The sequence below is a fragment of the Ruditapes philippinarum genome, unplaced genomic scaffold, assembly GCF_026571515.1.
Source record: "Ruditapes philippinarum isolate M1 unplaced genomic scaffold, ASM2657151v2 ctg5596_1_1_1_1, whole genome shotgun sequence".
NCBI lineage: Eukaryota > Metazoa > Mollusca > Bivalvia > Venerida > Veneridae > Ruditapes > Ruditapes philippinarum.
In genome coordinates, this window is record NW_026856890.1 from 25,389 (window position 1) to 40,803 (window position 15,415).

Genomic DNA, 15,415 nt, shown 5'->3' on the forward strand with positions numbered 1-15,415 from the left:
ACATTGGTGTCAATGAAAGAACTGTGATGGGAAGGAGAAGACATTACATGCTGCTAGACACTATGTGGAATATCCAGAACAGGCTAACTGATAGAAACTTAACTTGCTATTCTCTAGGGAGTCAGAGTGAAGGTACAACTACTAGAGGACTTGATTCAGACATTGATGTACTAGAATCTTATAATAATTTCAATATAATACAAGACTGGTCAGAGTGGGAACATGGCAAGAGTAACTTCCTCATGATACAGGATGAGAACACTACTCCTGGGTATTGTTTCTTACAACAACTCAGAGTTGATGAACCTCTTCCTCTCACTGTCATTCCTGATGAATATTGTATTCTTGACAGAAGAGGAAGAATATTGCAGAAAAACACAATTATAAATCATTTTCTTGAAGGAAATCAGCAGCGGCATGGACCAGCTATTGCTTCACAAGGAGAACCTGGAGTTTATGATAAAGACAGAGTATTTGCTTTTCATTGTAAATCATGGCCTCAATCAGCATCAGGTTGGTTAGATAGACAGGGTATTGGCAGATGGCCAACACAAGAGATGAGAAGATATGCAGCCAGTACTGGATTTTTTGTTGTTCCAACTGGAAGTAAGGTCAGTGAATATCCTGAACTGGAATGGAGAATATCTACATCATTAACAGAAAGATGTCTTATGATTAATCTAAATATAACACAAATAAGGTGCTATGTACTATTGAAAATGATTCTTAAGTCCTTCCTTAATCCTCAAAATGAAATCAACATATCAAGTTTCATGTGTAAAACAGTTCTATTACATTGTATAGAAAACACAGAGTCAGGTATATGGAAAGATAACAATTTATGTACATGTTTAATATACTGCTTATTGAAATTACAAAGTTGTGTACAAAATGAGTGTTGTTCACATTTCATTATACCGGAAAATAATTTGATGGCAGGGCAATTTACAGCTGACACAAAACATGAACTTTCAAAAAATATTTGTGATTTTATACAGAATGATAGACAACGGTTACTTAGTATTGATATTGATGATGTTGGTCATAGACTTCAAGTTAAACTGAACAGGGTACCACATGCAATTAACTATTTTCCTTCTCTTGAAATAAATGAAACTGTTATGACGGGGTTATATATAGACATTGCAAACTGACATAAGTTATCAGCATAAGCAAATTTTAGAACATTTACACAATAAAAACTTTAGAACAATAAAACAATATGTAGGTAAACTAACTACCTTCAATGATAATGGTAATAGATTACATCATGCTGCTTTCAAGTTTCTAGCACCTTTTTATTTTACCACATATGGATCTATCCTAGCATCTTACAGAATTGGTGAAAATAATCAAGTGTCACCTCAAGCATTGGTTTGGCTATCAGCTGGTTTAAACTCAGATATCTCATCTAGCAGACTTAAACTGGCTTCAGTGTTTTACAGTACAGGAGAAATGGAGAAAGCTGAACTAATTCTGAGGCACACAGAACAACAATATTACTCCTATCCTGTTTTACCTATCTGTGGATGCAATATTCAGCCCCTTGAAGCAGTAACAGAAGAATTCGAGAGATTATGTGGTGAGCAAAGTGTGAACTGTATCAAGCATATTACAGCATTTTGTGTCAGATTTATACAGGGAGAGATCAACTGTGTTCCTCATGAACTACAATATGAAATGTTCAGATCTACACAAGATGACATGATACACAGACATGAAATTAAAGACTGTTGGATGGACATGGCTGTAGTTGACTCTCTACCTTTCTTGTATTTCCTACAATACAAGATCTATCGTCATCTACAAAGACATCAAGATCAACAACAAGCACTTGGTAAACTTATCAGAACCATAGAAACAGATGTAAACCTCAGACATAGAGAAACAGCTCTAAACATTTTAGGACAATGTATGGAACAAGAAAACAGACCTCAAGTAGCATTAAAATGCTACATGCTTTCTCTTCGACAAAGGGCAAGGAACAATGCTGCAAACATCCATATATGTAAGCTCCTTTCTGGCTTACTGGCTATCCAATAAACTTAGATAAAAAAAAAGAATGTATGAAGACTTTAGTTTTCAATGATATCAAACAGCTAAAATGACAAAATATAGGCCCGTCGTTACACTTTTTATCACATATTATTTTGTGATAATAATTACTTATAATAACATTAAACAAGTTAAATTGAAAGAATGATTCCAACTTCATTGACTTAGAATATCTGACTTTACATTTAAGAGTTAAGAGCATATTGTGTAGAGGACCAGTATTGCTTGTGAAAATGTATTTAAAATATTGGTTTATAAGGTGAAGTTTTTTCAAAGCTTTTTTTTATACAGTAGTCAAAACAGTTTTAGCTTCTATTGTTGGCAATATTTATTAAAAGTCTTGTTTTATAAATGTTTCTTGTAGTTCTTGTTCTTATTTTATAGTTTGTACCCTGTATACATCTGTATATAGTCAAGTGCTTATTTTATATATGTACCCTGTATATTAAATGACCCTGTTTAATGCAGTAATCAGCCACAATTGTCTCAGGTCAATAAAAATAATGAAACAGTCAACTGTAGAATGTACAAAACAATACAAGAGGGCACATAATGGCCCTATATCACTCAACTAAATTTCTAGAAAAAGTCACAATTCTTAAATGCTAAAGCAAGTCATTTGAAGGGATCAATTTTTGGATCAAAGATGTATGATTAAATCAATTTGTATAGGTGTTCACTAGGCAATGCTATTATAATAGAAGATTTTTTGTTGTTTTTACTATATAAATGTGAGGAAAATCAATGACCCCCTGGGGCAGGGGCCAATTTTGACCCAAGGGCTATAAATTTGAACAAGAGCCATATCAACATGGCCATCCCCCGCTGAATGTGTTTGCTCATTGGAAGAATGTATATATTGTAGAGCAGAATAATTCAATTTTAAGAGGTCTTTTAGTAATTAAAACTGATGGCTGAAGTGATTACAGATTTGAAACCTATGTGAATACTGATGGCTGACAATAACAAAGGCCATAACTGAAAAATAATGCAGGATAGGTTATCATTCTTGTGTGCTGCACCCCTCCTCAGTAAAATCTATCCACCTATGAAGTTTCAAGTTCATACCTTAAATACTTTTTGAGATAAGCTCCCTACAAAAGAGTATGAAAAAGAACAATGGGCAATAACTAAAAATTATATAGGGAAGAGTTATCATTCTTGCGCACAGCATTCCTCCTCAATAAGATCTATCCACCTATGACATTTCACGTTGACACCTCAAACACTTTTGAGTTATGCTCCACTTATGTGAAAAATTAAGTATGAAAAATAACAACTTTAGGGCAATAACTCAAAAATTATGAATGGTAGAGTAATCAATCTTATGCACTGCACAAGTCCTGAGTGAGCTCTTTGCACCTATGAAGTTCCATGTTGATATCTCAAAGGCATTTTGAGTTATGCTCTGGACAAAAATTAATTTTGAAAAATAACAAATGGCAATAACTCAAATATAATGCAGGGTAGAGTTATCATTCTTGTGCACTGCACTCCTACTCAATGAGATCCATCTACCTATGAAGTTTCAAGTTGATACCTCAAATACTTTTTGAGATAAGCTCCCTACAAAATAGTATGAAAAAGAACAATAACTCAAAAATTATATAGCCAAGAGTTATCATTCTTGCGCACAGCATTCCTCCTCAATAAGATCTATCCACCTATGACATTTCATGTTGATATCTCCAACACTTTTTGAGTTATGTTCCACTCAGGTGAAAAATTAAGTATGAAAAATAAAGGGAAATAACTCAAAAATTATGAAAGGTAGAGTTATCACTCTTGTGCACTGCACACCTCCTGAGTGAGATCTATGCACATAAGAAGTTTCATGTTGATATCTCAAAGGCTTTTTGAGTTATGCTCTGGACAAAAATTAATTTTGAAAAATAACAAAGGGCAATAACTCAAAAATTATGCAGGTAGAGTTATCATTCTTGTGCACTGCACCGCTATCCACCTATGAAGTTTCAAGTTGATACCTCAAATACTTTTTGAGATATGCTCCAGACAAAAATGTCGGACGGAAGGATGGACGGACGGACGGAAGGACAGACGGACGGAGACTATTTCTATATCCCCCGCCGAAAAGGATAAATTTTTTTATATGAATTGTGATTATTATTATTGTCAATGACCGAATTTCAAAGAAATCAGCCGAATAGATTGAAGTTATAATGGTTATAGTGGTTTCATATATTATGAAATAACTAACCTTAAGACCGAGTTGAACCCATCTCCGGTATTTACCCTCATGAAACACTGGTTCCACTAGTGGTTCCCATACGGACATTTTCTCGTTGTAATAAGCCACTTCCAGCAAAAGTCTACTCTCTACATATAGCTGAAATAACAAGACAATATAAAACAAGAAAAGCATTGATGCAAAGCATCAAAGGGCGTCCAAGCAAGAAATGCAGGAAGTGAAGATGAACTAGTAGACATAATTATGATGACAACTTTTCAATTGTTAATTTGTTTTTACCAGAATAGTATATCACTTATCAATGAACGGACGAAAGACTTTGTCCATTATGAACTTTGATTGGCATGTTAGAGATTAGAATATTACTTGTTATTTCTTTAAGATCGTGATTATCAATAGCAACGGATATACATGTAAACAATCATTTATAATCCATATGTGTAACGTATGATCAACAGCACACTTGTGTAATTGTCCCTCATTATGTTATCGCTATTAGCGAAGACCCCTCTTAAGGTACAGTGTAAATTCCGAATTCCGGAACTTCTGAAATCCGGAAACTTCTAAAAACCGAACAATTATTTCGGTCCCGATTTTTTCCCTTCTATTTTCTATTAATATAATACTTCTGAATTCCGGAACTTCTAAATTCTGAATTCCGGACGATATTTTTGTAGAATTAGAGTCAAATCAATGCAATTTTACCTCCGAAAACCGGAAATATCCAAAGGTGTGAAATACATTGTAAATCGAGAATGTTTACCCTGCAGGAAGATTTAATCTCCCTATCGATTGTTTACTAATTAGCGGTGATCGTGTAATTTGACACGCGTTAAAATCACAAACTGTGAAAGTGATGCGGTTAATCAAAGTAATTTACCGCGGTCAGTTAATTTGAAGTGTTTATCAGCGGATTAAATCACAATTAGTTGGGACAATGTATGCATCAAACGTCTTTAGGGATTTTTATTGCATTTGATGTAACAATTAATTAACTAGCATCGGACGATATGTAAGTTTATGCAATTAACAACATTTCTACAAACTGATAGAAATTCAAAAGCATTTGCAGGTGTAAGATAAAAATGTATTTTTTTCATTCACATCTTTATCTTGATTAAAAGACTATTATATATGATATTACAGTTATGGCCACATCTTCCTTGACATTTAGTGATATTAAGTGGCTTAGTTTCGTCCACATTATCATAAACCTTTGAATTCCGGAAACCTCTGAAATCCGAACTTTTTGACAAGTCCCATGGGTGTTCGGTTTTCGGAAGTTACACTGTATCTGTTCACACTTAGTAAAAATATGACACTGGTTATATTACCATGTTGATCATGCTGAGCATAATTGTTTATTATACAATAATTATACATGTAATATCTATTTTAATAAAAAAAATACAGATTTTTTGAATATTGTTTTCTTTTCTTTTTTGTGTTTTATGTGCTATTTCAATACTGAGATTTTACGTTTTCTACCATTTTTTTTATTAAATTGTAAAATAAGTTTTAAGAATTCAATTGTCATATTGACCGATGATTATAAGTCAAAACTTAACTGGAAAAAGTCAGTAAATTATGGTTAATCTTTCAAGATATAATATTGCTTATTCTTAAACAATGTACATGTACATTCGTATTTTTCTTTATTATTTTTTAAATTATCAATCAATTGAATAATTCATATAATCTAATTTGTAACTTTGAAAATTCCTCGGCATCTTTACTAAACACGAATAACAAATTAAATAAAATGTTTCAAAGTTGATATTTGTTCTGTTCTGTAACGATATCAAACATCTACTCCAAATCCGGGAGAGACCGGACAATAAACGTGTGATACTGTTCGCCGGTCACTAGTAAATCCCGGTCAAAATAGACCGGAAGAGACCGGGATGTTCTGATAGGAGTACATCCCTCTATAAATAGATTTTCGGAATGTTTAATCATCAACTCACCATTCTATTTATAGCTTTCGGATAAATGTACAACAATAACGTACTATGAACTACAAAATGATCAATATAAAGCCCCGAAGAGTGCGATTTATTGACGGAAAAGGTTATTTCATTTGAAAATGTTTGCATTGCAAAATTCTCCAGTTCGCTATTCATGGTACATATCGCGACATTATAATCAAGCAGCCTCATACCGATCGGAATAATCGGCTTTTATTATGACCGACTAAAAGGCTCGAGAAGTTGCTGTCGCCCTTTCACAAAATCTGATTTCATTCCATAAAGGGGCGCCGCGCTTTGGCGCGGACGCCAATCAGAAATTTCTTCATACCATTTTTGTTGCCATATGACGTAATGCAGAAAATTTATTTGAAGTTTTGACGACCAAGATATCTCAGAATTCTATCGTATTCATGAACAAGAGCCACCGCCGGGCGGGGACAACGCTCGACTTTTTACCTTCTCTAAAAGCAAACAAAGAAATGTTTGAAAAAAAAACTTAACGTTTCCTTTTTATAAAATTAATCATTCTGTCTTGTCACATTAGTTTTGTCTATATATTTTTTATATATAAATATACTAATTTATATATATATAAATAGAGACACGCAATTCTATAAATAGAAAATTCTATAAATAGATACACGTGGTGGAGAAACTTGGTGGAGACACGTGGTGGAGTCACGTGGTGGTGTCACATGGTGGAGTTTCGTGGTGGAGTCACATGGTGGAGTCAAGTGGTGGAGTCATGTGGTCGAGACATGTGGTGGAGTCATGTGGTGGTGTCACGTGGTAGAGTCACGTGGAAGTCACGTGGTGGAGTCACATGGTGAAGTCACGTGGTGGAGTCACGTGGTGAAATCACGTGGTGAAGTCACATGGTCGAGTCACGTAGTGGAGTCACGTGGTGAAGTCATGTGGTGGTGTCACGTGGTGGAGACACTTGGTGGAGTCATGTGGTGGAGTCACGTGGTGGAGTCTTGTGGTGGTGTCACTTGGTTGTTTAACATGGTTGTGTAACGTGGTGGAGTCACGTGTAGGAGTCACGTGGTGGAGTCAGGCGGTGGTGTCACGCGGTGGAGTTGCGCGGTGGAGTTGCGCGGTGGAGTCGCGCGGTGGAGTCGCGTGGTGGAGACACGTGGTGGTGTCACGTGGTGGTGTCTCGTGGTGGTGTCACGTGGTGAAGTCACATGGTGAAGTCACATGGTGAAGTCACGATAAACAACAAGGTCTTGTCCTTTAGTGTTCTGTTATAATATGAAGTTGATCCCTTCAATAATAGCAAAGTTTCAGCCAGTTACAGCCAAAACAAAGTCAAGGCCATTAATGAGTGAAGGTCAAGGTCTGTTGGGTTATTTTTTAAGGGTTATCCTTGAAGATTATTATGTTCAAGTTTGAAGACAATCCATTCAAAAATAACAAGCAAATTCGTTGAATTTATATCCCCCGCTGAGTACTGGTTATTATTAACACAACAACTGAAGACATAAGGCTTTATTTATATATTAATCATGGCATAAACTGTAATATTCTTTGAACTTGAAGCCTTGTACCTTCAAACAAGAAAACAAGAAGAATTTTTAAGTTTTCACTATATACATATAAGGAAAATCTATGACCCCCTGGAGTGGGGCCAATTTTGACCCCAGGGCTAAAATTTGAACAATTTTGGTAGAGGACCTATAGGTTATATCATATACCAAATATCAAAGCTCTAGGCCTTGTACTTTCAGACAAAATTTTTTAATTTTGCATTTTTGAAACTCCTTTTCTGGCCCTGTGACCTACTTATGCAACAGACCGAAACCATTTGATCAACTTTGGCAGGGGACCACCCTAGGATCATTCCTGTAAAGTTTGATTGCTGTGCAGTCATTTGTTTCTGAGGAGATGTTGTTTAAAGAAATTGCTGACGACGCACAACGAAATTTTCAAATATCTTTAAATGTTATTGTAACAAATCATTTTAATTCTTCTTTAATAAAAACTAGAACTGTGTTCATAGGACACGGGTGCCCCCACCGCGCCACTGTTCTGTCAATCTTATGACTCTAGGTCAAATATTTTTTGAAAACTAAAAATCTTTTTACTAAGTAAAGGGCAAGAACTTTACAAATACTGAATAAAACCCCAAGTTGAAAATTGCAAATTTATACTACTGTAATGCAAGGGCAATAACTCTAACAAAACTGAAAAAAATCCACATGCAAAGTCCCAAGTTCATAGCTTCACAGTGAGGTGAATCATTATTCCTTAAATTTAGTGATGTTGATCATTATTCCTGTAAAGTTGGTCGATTCTAACTCAAGCACTCAAGAATCAAATAACAACATAATGAAACAGTTTTTACTAAGTTAAGGGAAATAACTCTACAAATACTGGATAAATCCACAAGCGAAACCCCAGGAACAAACTAAATATCCTGAACAACTTTCCAATAAGGTTTAATGACTCTATGTCAAATCCTTTTTGAGTTACATGCGACACATGTTGAAAATTGCAAACATTTTCTAAGTCAAGGGCAATAACTCTAAAAATACTAAATAAATCCAGACGAAAATACCCAGGTGCACAACTACACATGCTGATCAACATTCCTGTAAAGTATCATGACTCTAGGTCAAATACTTTTTTAGTTACATGCGACACATTGAAAATTGCAAAATTTTACTAAGTCAAGGGCAATAATTATAAGTCTAAAAATACTAAAAATATTCAGACGAAAATACCCAGGTGCACAACTACACATACTGATCAACATTCCTGTAAAGTTTCATGACTCTAGGTCAAATACTTTTTGAGTTACATGCGACACAAGTTGAAAATTACAAAATTTTACTAAGTCAAGGGCAATAACTCTAAAAATACTAAAAATATCCAGACGAAAATACCCAGGTGCACAACTTCACATGCTGATCAACATTCCCATAAAGTTTCGTTAAATTCCAGCCATTAGTTGCAGAGAAACGAAATTCGGACGGACGAATGGTCGGACGGATGTCCGGCCGAAATGGAATAAAGGGCCATTTCTTTTGTTATTTTCTATTGTTTAATAAAGGGCCAATGGCCCTTTACTCTATTGTTACCGAATGAACTCTATTATTCTCTTTTGTTCTGTTTACAGTTAGATGGCCCTCTATCCTTATTCAGTAGTGTGGACGGACGGACAACGCCAAAGCTATATCCCCCTCCCGATTCCATCGGCGGGGGATAACAAAGTTACAGCCAATAATAACCAAAAACATGAAAATTTCAATAATTTGACCTTCAAAGTCAAGGTCATTTATGAGTGAAGGTCTGTCGGGTTATTTTTAAGGGATATCCTTGAAGATTATTATGTTCAAGTTTAATGACAATCCATTCAAAAATAACAAAGTTACAGCCAATAACAGCATGAACAAGCAAAATTTGGACTTTTAACCTTGAAGGTCAAGGTCATTTATGGATGAAGGTCAAGGTAAGTGTGGTTTACTGAAAGGTCTTGTCCCAAGGGTTGTTGTGACTAAGTATGAAGACAATACACCAAGAAATAAAAAAGTTATGATCCAGGTACAAGTTTGCGGACGGCAACACCGCCGCGACTATAACAATACCTCTACTCTTTTTCTTTTTTTAAAAATAAAAAACAACAAAAAGTCGAGCTAAAAACTGATAAAATATTTTGCATATTGGTGCTATAAAAAAATCTGCTGCATATGTATAAAAGAATTTGACAATTCACATGAATCTGGTGTTTATATGGATTTTTGCATTCATGTATCTTGTCTATTATATCATATAGAATATTTACACCCTAAAAATGGCTCCTACTTTTGGCAAGGGAGGTAAATATTGTATAAATCAGGAACTATCTACAGTATAGTTACCTTTCCTGACCAGTCCCTGACTTCACCTTGGAATGACATCTCAGTGATAAGTAACGGTACAGTTCGGTTACCAACACCTCCCTCGATCTTTACCACTATTGATGGAACTTTCAATATCATCTGAAAAACATAACTCCTACATAATGCAAAAAATGCACAAAGTAAAACAAGAAACAATAGAAAAATGTCAGAAACAAATCGGTTAAAAGGTCATTAAGATAATAACATTAATCATTCATTTTCATGCCCTAGAAAATTCAATTTGTAACATCAAAGTCATGTTTGCAAATTAGCCTTTTATCTTTATAACATATCAATATATTTCAATATAAACATTAAAAATCATGTCTGTTATATTACCATTCATGTCTGTTATTTTAACATTCATGTCTGCTATATTAACATTCATGTCTGTTATATTACCAAATATGTCTGTTATATTACCATTCATGTCTGTTATATTAATATTCATGTCTGTTATATTACCATTCATGTCTGTTGTATTACCATTCATGTCTGTTATATTAACATTCATGTCTGGTATATTATCATTCATGTCTGTTATATTACCATTCATGTCTGTTATATTAACATTCATGTCTGTTATATTACCATTCATGTCTGTTATATTAACATTCATATCTGTTATATTAACATTCATCATGTCTGTTATATTACCATTCATGTCTGTTTCCAAAATATCCATGTTTGTTACCAAGATACCCATGTTTGCTGCACAGAAATTCATACCAATAACAGTGCCATTCATAACAATAATGTAACCATTCATGTCTCCAGCATTAAAATTTATGTGAATAACAAATGATTGTAGCATAGTCATATTAAGTTTTGAAACATAAACATTCATATTAAAGGCCCATTAAGGCTAAGAAATGCACACATTTTTTTCTTTTTCAAAAGCTTGATATTTTTGGTATCCGGTTTCATTTTTTTCAAAAAGTTATTCATTGGCCATATTGCTGAGCCATCTTTTGTTTCTGTTACTTTTTGGCAATTAGTAAAGATATAGTGATTATGTATTTTGTATAGGAGTCAAAATACCAGTTTGTTTACATTTTGCTTCTAATATCACAGACTATTTCACATTTAGTGCTGTTTTTCAGCTGTTAAGAATCTTACATGTTCTAAATCCATTGTCACAACACTATAAAATAAATGTTTGAACTTTCTATGGAAAGAAAAATATATTAATTTCTAAGGCTTAATGCGCCTTTAATTCATGCATCAACTTAAACTTACTCATAACAGATTATGTTACTATATTTATAGAACATAAAACTATATACATGTATATCATACTATGTTGCTATTATATATTAATAGAATATAAAAGTATAAACATAATAGTTAACACATGTATTCACCTATCATACATAATAACAAACTCAAATAAAAATATTTTCTACATTCTCCAACAAAAAAATTATCTCATTCAAACAGAAAAATGACCATAAATACTAAATATACATGTAGAACAAAGAGCAAATGGCATAAGGGAGGTAACTGGGTTAAATCTTTTATTTTCCTCAAGATTTGTGGTGAAGTAGAATTGTTCTAAAGTAACAATATCAAGACTGTGAATTATTGTTTTAAACAGAACTACCGTGTTGTATATTATAATTATTCCCATTCTAAAGGTCATGTTCTTGACCTTTTGTTCTTGACCTTTTGTCCTTGACCTTTAACCTGCTGTTACAAACAGTGATTAGACTTTGTTACCACATCAAGAGTATGAAGCACAACTAATCAGTCTGCAAATCTACACAATCTGATCAGGCTCTATCCTGTAGTAAGCTCAATATTTGTATTTTGATATTTAAACCCCTTAAACTTTGATGGACTGTTCCAAATTTTGAATCAGGGCAAATCCATTATTCAAAGTCAATAGGTTAATGGTTAAGAATAGAAGAAAGCTTAAAATCCATGTAAAATTGTTGGGGTTTGGTCCAAAAACTGCATTTTTCTTTATTCCAAGTCTACAGTGCTTTTACTAAAAGAAAAGAAAATTGAAGTGACTAATTGTTATTACTGTGTTGATTTTAATTTTAAAGTGTGATGTAAAAAAAAGAAAAATTATGGTTCGTTCTTCAACGTCTACAGCAGACTTAACAGCTAGCGTAACACCCAATGTTTGTTTGTTTGTTTGGATTTTACGGCACGTCAACACATAACTGGCCATATCGTGCCGAATGCTATAATAGGCTTAAAATATTATGTAAAACATTGTAAATGACAATTAAAATGAGCCAATTAGATCCTAGAATACAAGTTTATCTCTTTTAAATAATCAATTATGTTTTTTGATGGAATTGTATTAAAAAGTTCTTTGAGTGAATTTACAGAATAAAATCTATTACGGGCCTGTGAAAAATCATGACATTCAAGAAGAAAATGCTTGACAGTAAAATTTTCATTACAACCTACACAGAAAGGGGCATTGTCATTTGTGAGGAGATAAGAGTGGGTAATTTTAGTGTGTCCAATCCGGCATCGAAGAAGAACTGTTTGATCACGGCGGTTTGACAGAGATAGAGATGGTGACATATCAAGAGATGGGTTTATATCGTGAAGTTTATTAAAAACGGCATTGTCCCAATTTGCTTTCCATTCAGATGATACGAGTTTATTTATAGCCGGTCTAAAATCACAAGCAGGTAACAATAAGTCAGTTTTTTGAAAATTTAATGATTGTTTAGCTAAAGCATCTACTTTTTCATTTCCTCGTATTCCTACATGGCTTGGAATCCAATATAATTTAACATATTTTGTTTTTAGTATATCATGAAATCGCAAAAGAAGTTTCTTTACCATGATATTGTCAGATTTTTTATTTTTAATGGATATTAAAACAGAAAGCGAGTCAGAAAATATCACAAATTTATCGTGGGTATGCTGTGCTATGTATGACAATGCTAGATCGATAGCTTTTGCTTCAGCAGTAAAAATTGATGCATTATCTGGTAACCTCATACTAGATGTAAAATTATTTTCAAACACAGCCGCACCTACTTTGCAACCTTCTTTTGAACCGTCCGTATAAATATGTATAAAATCTTCATGTTCTTCCTTAATTGCTAAAAACTTCTCTTTGAAATATTCAGGTGAATTTGATGCCTTTTTTATATTTGAAAGGTTAATATTTATCTCCGGGGAATTATAAGTCCAAGGTGGAACATCCTCATCGTCATTTTGAAGGATACTGTCTGGATTAATTTTAAGTGTATCTAAATCATCTTTTAAACGAAGGCCTAGTGGTTTAATTTCCTTTGGTTTGCTAACAAATTTTTCAGTATAATTTGGTTTGAAAATAATATTTTTAGCTGGATTTTTCCTATTAGATGAAATTCTAGTTGCATATTGAAGTGATAGTTTTTTTACGTCGAAGATAAAGCGATGGTTCCCCAGCTTCCGCATATAGACTTTCTACAGGTGAAGTGCGAAAAGCACCTAAAGCTAAACGTAAACCCTGGTGATGTATGGTATCTAGCATATGAAGATATGATTTTCTTGCGGACCCATATACTACAGAACCATAATCTAATTTTGATCGGATAAGACTTCTGTATAATTTCAGTAATGTGGAAGAATTTGATCCCCAATTTGTACTTGATAAAACCTTAAGTAAATTTAAAGCTTTTAGGCATTTAGTTTTCAAATGTTTAATATGTGGTATAAAAGAAAGTTTTTTATCAAATATAATTCCTAGAAACTTAGCTTCATCAACTACTGGAATTTTAGAACCAGATATGTAAAGTTCAGGGTCATTATGTTGTTTTCGCAATCGGCAGAAATGAACACATTGAGTTTTTGACTTTGAAAATTTAAACCCATTTTCTATTGCCCACTTCTGAATTTTATCTAAATTTTGTTGAAGTTGCCGTTCAATTGTTCTCATACTTTTCGATCGATAGCAGATAAGAAAATCGTCTACATATAGAGAACAATCACCCCAATGTAACAGCAGGCATAACAGATGTAATGGCAGACATAACAGCAGACGAAACTAAAGGAAGTGTCTGTTATTAAAAATGTATGAGGAACTGAGGGAAAGAGAACTGAGGGGGTTCTCATTAAACACAGTAGACTGTTACAGGTAGGGTAATCTTATGTCTGAGTTCAGTTCACTAAAGTACTGTAAAATCATTATTATTCGTGGGGCACGAATTTTCGTGGTTTTCTTGGTTAGGCCAATCCACGAATTTAAGATCCGACGAACTTTTATCCCAACAAATACTTCGTACCCATTCTCTGTTCCATATATTTCGTGAAAGGGATATATTTACAGGCAGATAATCAGGTTAGTGACATATTAAATCTGTTTGCAATATTTAAGGAACTTGAAAGAAAACTCGATTTTATGTCCTCAATTTACTGTCACAAATGTCGCATATACATACTTGATCGTTATACATACTTGATCGTTATACATACTTGATCGTTGTAGTCTACTAGGACTTGATTGTGTTAACAAGAATACTTGACATAATCGAGTAAATATGGGAACCCAGGCAGTGCAATAATTAGCGCCAATAAAAATTGTCAGTTTGCTCTTATCAATTAAAAAAAAAGTCTTTGATATTAATGATGTAAGTACACTAAACTATAAAAACAAGCAATTATCATAGTATTGCAAGCAATCAATAAGTCCCCTACCGGTAAGAGCCCAAGCAACATTCTGAAGGGCCATTGGCCATTCACTTAGGTTCCTATTTAAGTAAATTTGTTGAAAAAGTTCTTTAAAAGTGATCACAGGAAACAGTTTTTATATACAGAAAGACCGACTGAAGGACACTCTAAAGTTATTTTATCAAAATATAACATTTTTAAAATCCTATCATGATTGAAGAAGTTGGAGTAAAAATTACCAATTTCTCAAAAAAAAGTCTAAGTTCAAAAGGGGCATAATTCTGGAAATAGTCTTGCTAGAGTATTGAACACTCACAAATGTTGAGTGATAATAAGAAACATTTATATGAAGTTTGAAGTAGATACATTCAGAAAAAGAAGTAATTAAAAAAAGACAATGTTTTTTTCATGAAAATTTTAAGTTCAAGGGAGGTAAATCTGATAAATTTTGTGCTAGAGTTGTAAACCTTGTCACATATGATGTGGTTGATGACAAGCAACTTATATTTAAAGTTTGAAGAAAATACCTTTAGAAATAAAGAACTTATAGTGAAAAAACTAGAATCAGAAATCTTAAAATTCAGTCTATTTGTTGCCATAGCAACCAGAATTTTCAACATAGGAAGATAAGAAAAGGATGTGCATAATTTCCATACTGCCATCTACCCATA

At 33.5% G+C, this 15,415-nt stretch overlaps 1 protein-coding gene across 1 annotated transcript; it reads right to left on the bottom strand.

The window, feature by feature from the left end:
• Positions 1–2,433: 2,433 nt before the first annotated feature.
• On the bottom strand, positions 2,434–10,242 carry LOC132748031 (intermembrane lipid transfer protein VPS13A-like). The gene is made up of 3 exons (XM_060737576.1): positions 10,098–10,242; positions 4,274–4,402; positions 2,434–2,457 (listed from the first exon to the last, which is right to left on the bottom strand). Exons 1-3 carry the CDS (start codon positions 10,215–10,217, stop codon positions 2,434–2,436), a joined length of 273 nt encoding a protein of 90 aa, XP_060593559.1. The 5' UTR covers positions 10,218–10,242.
• Positions 10,243–15,415: the final 5,173 nt, after the last annotated feature.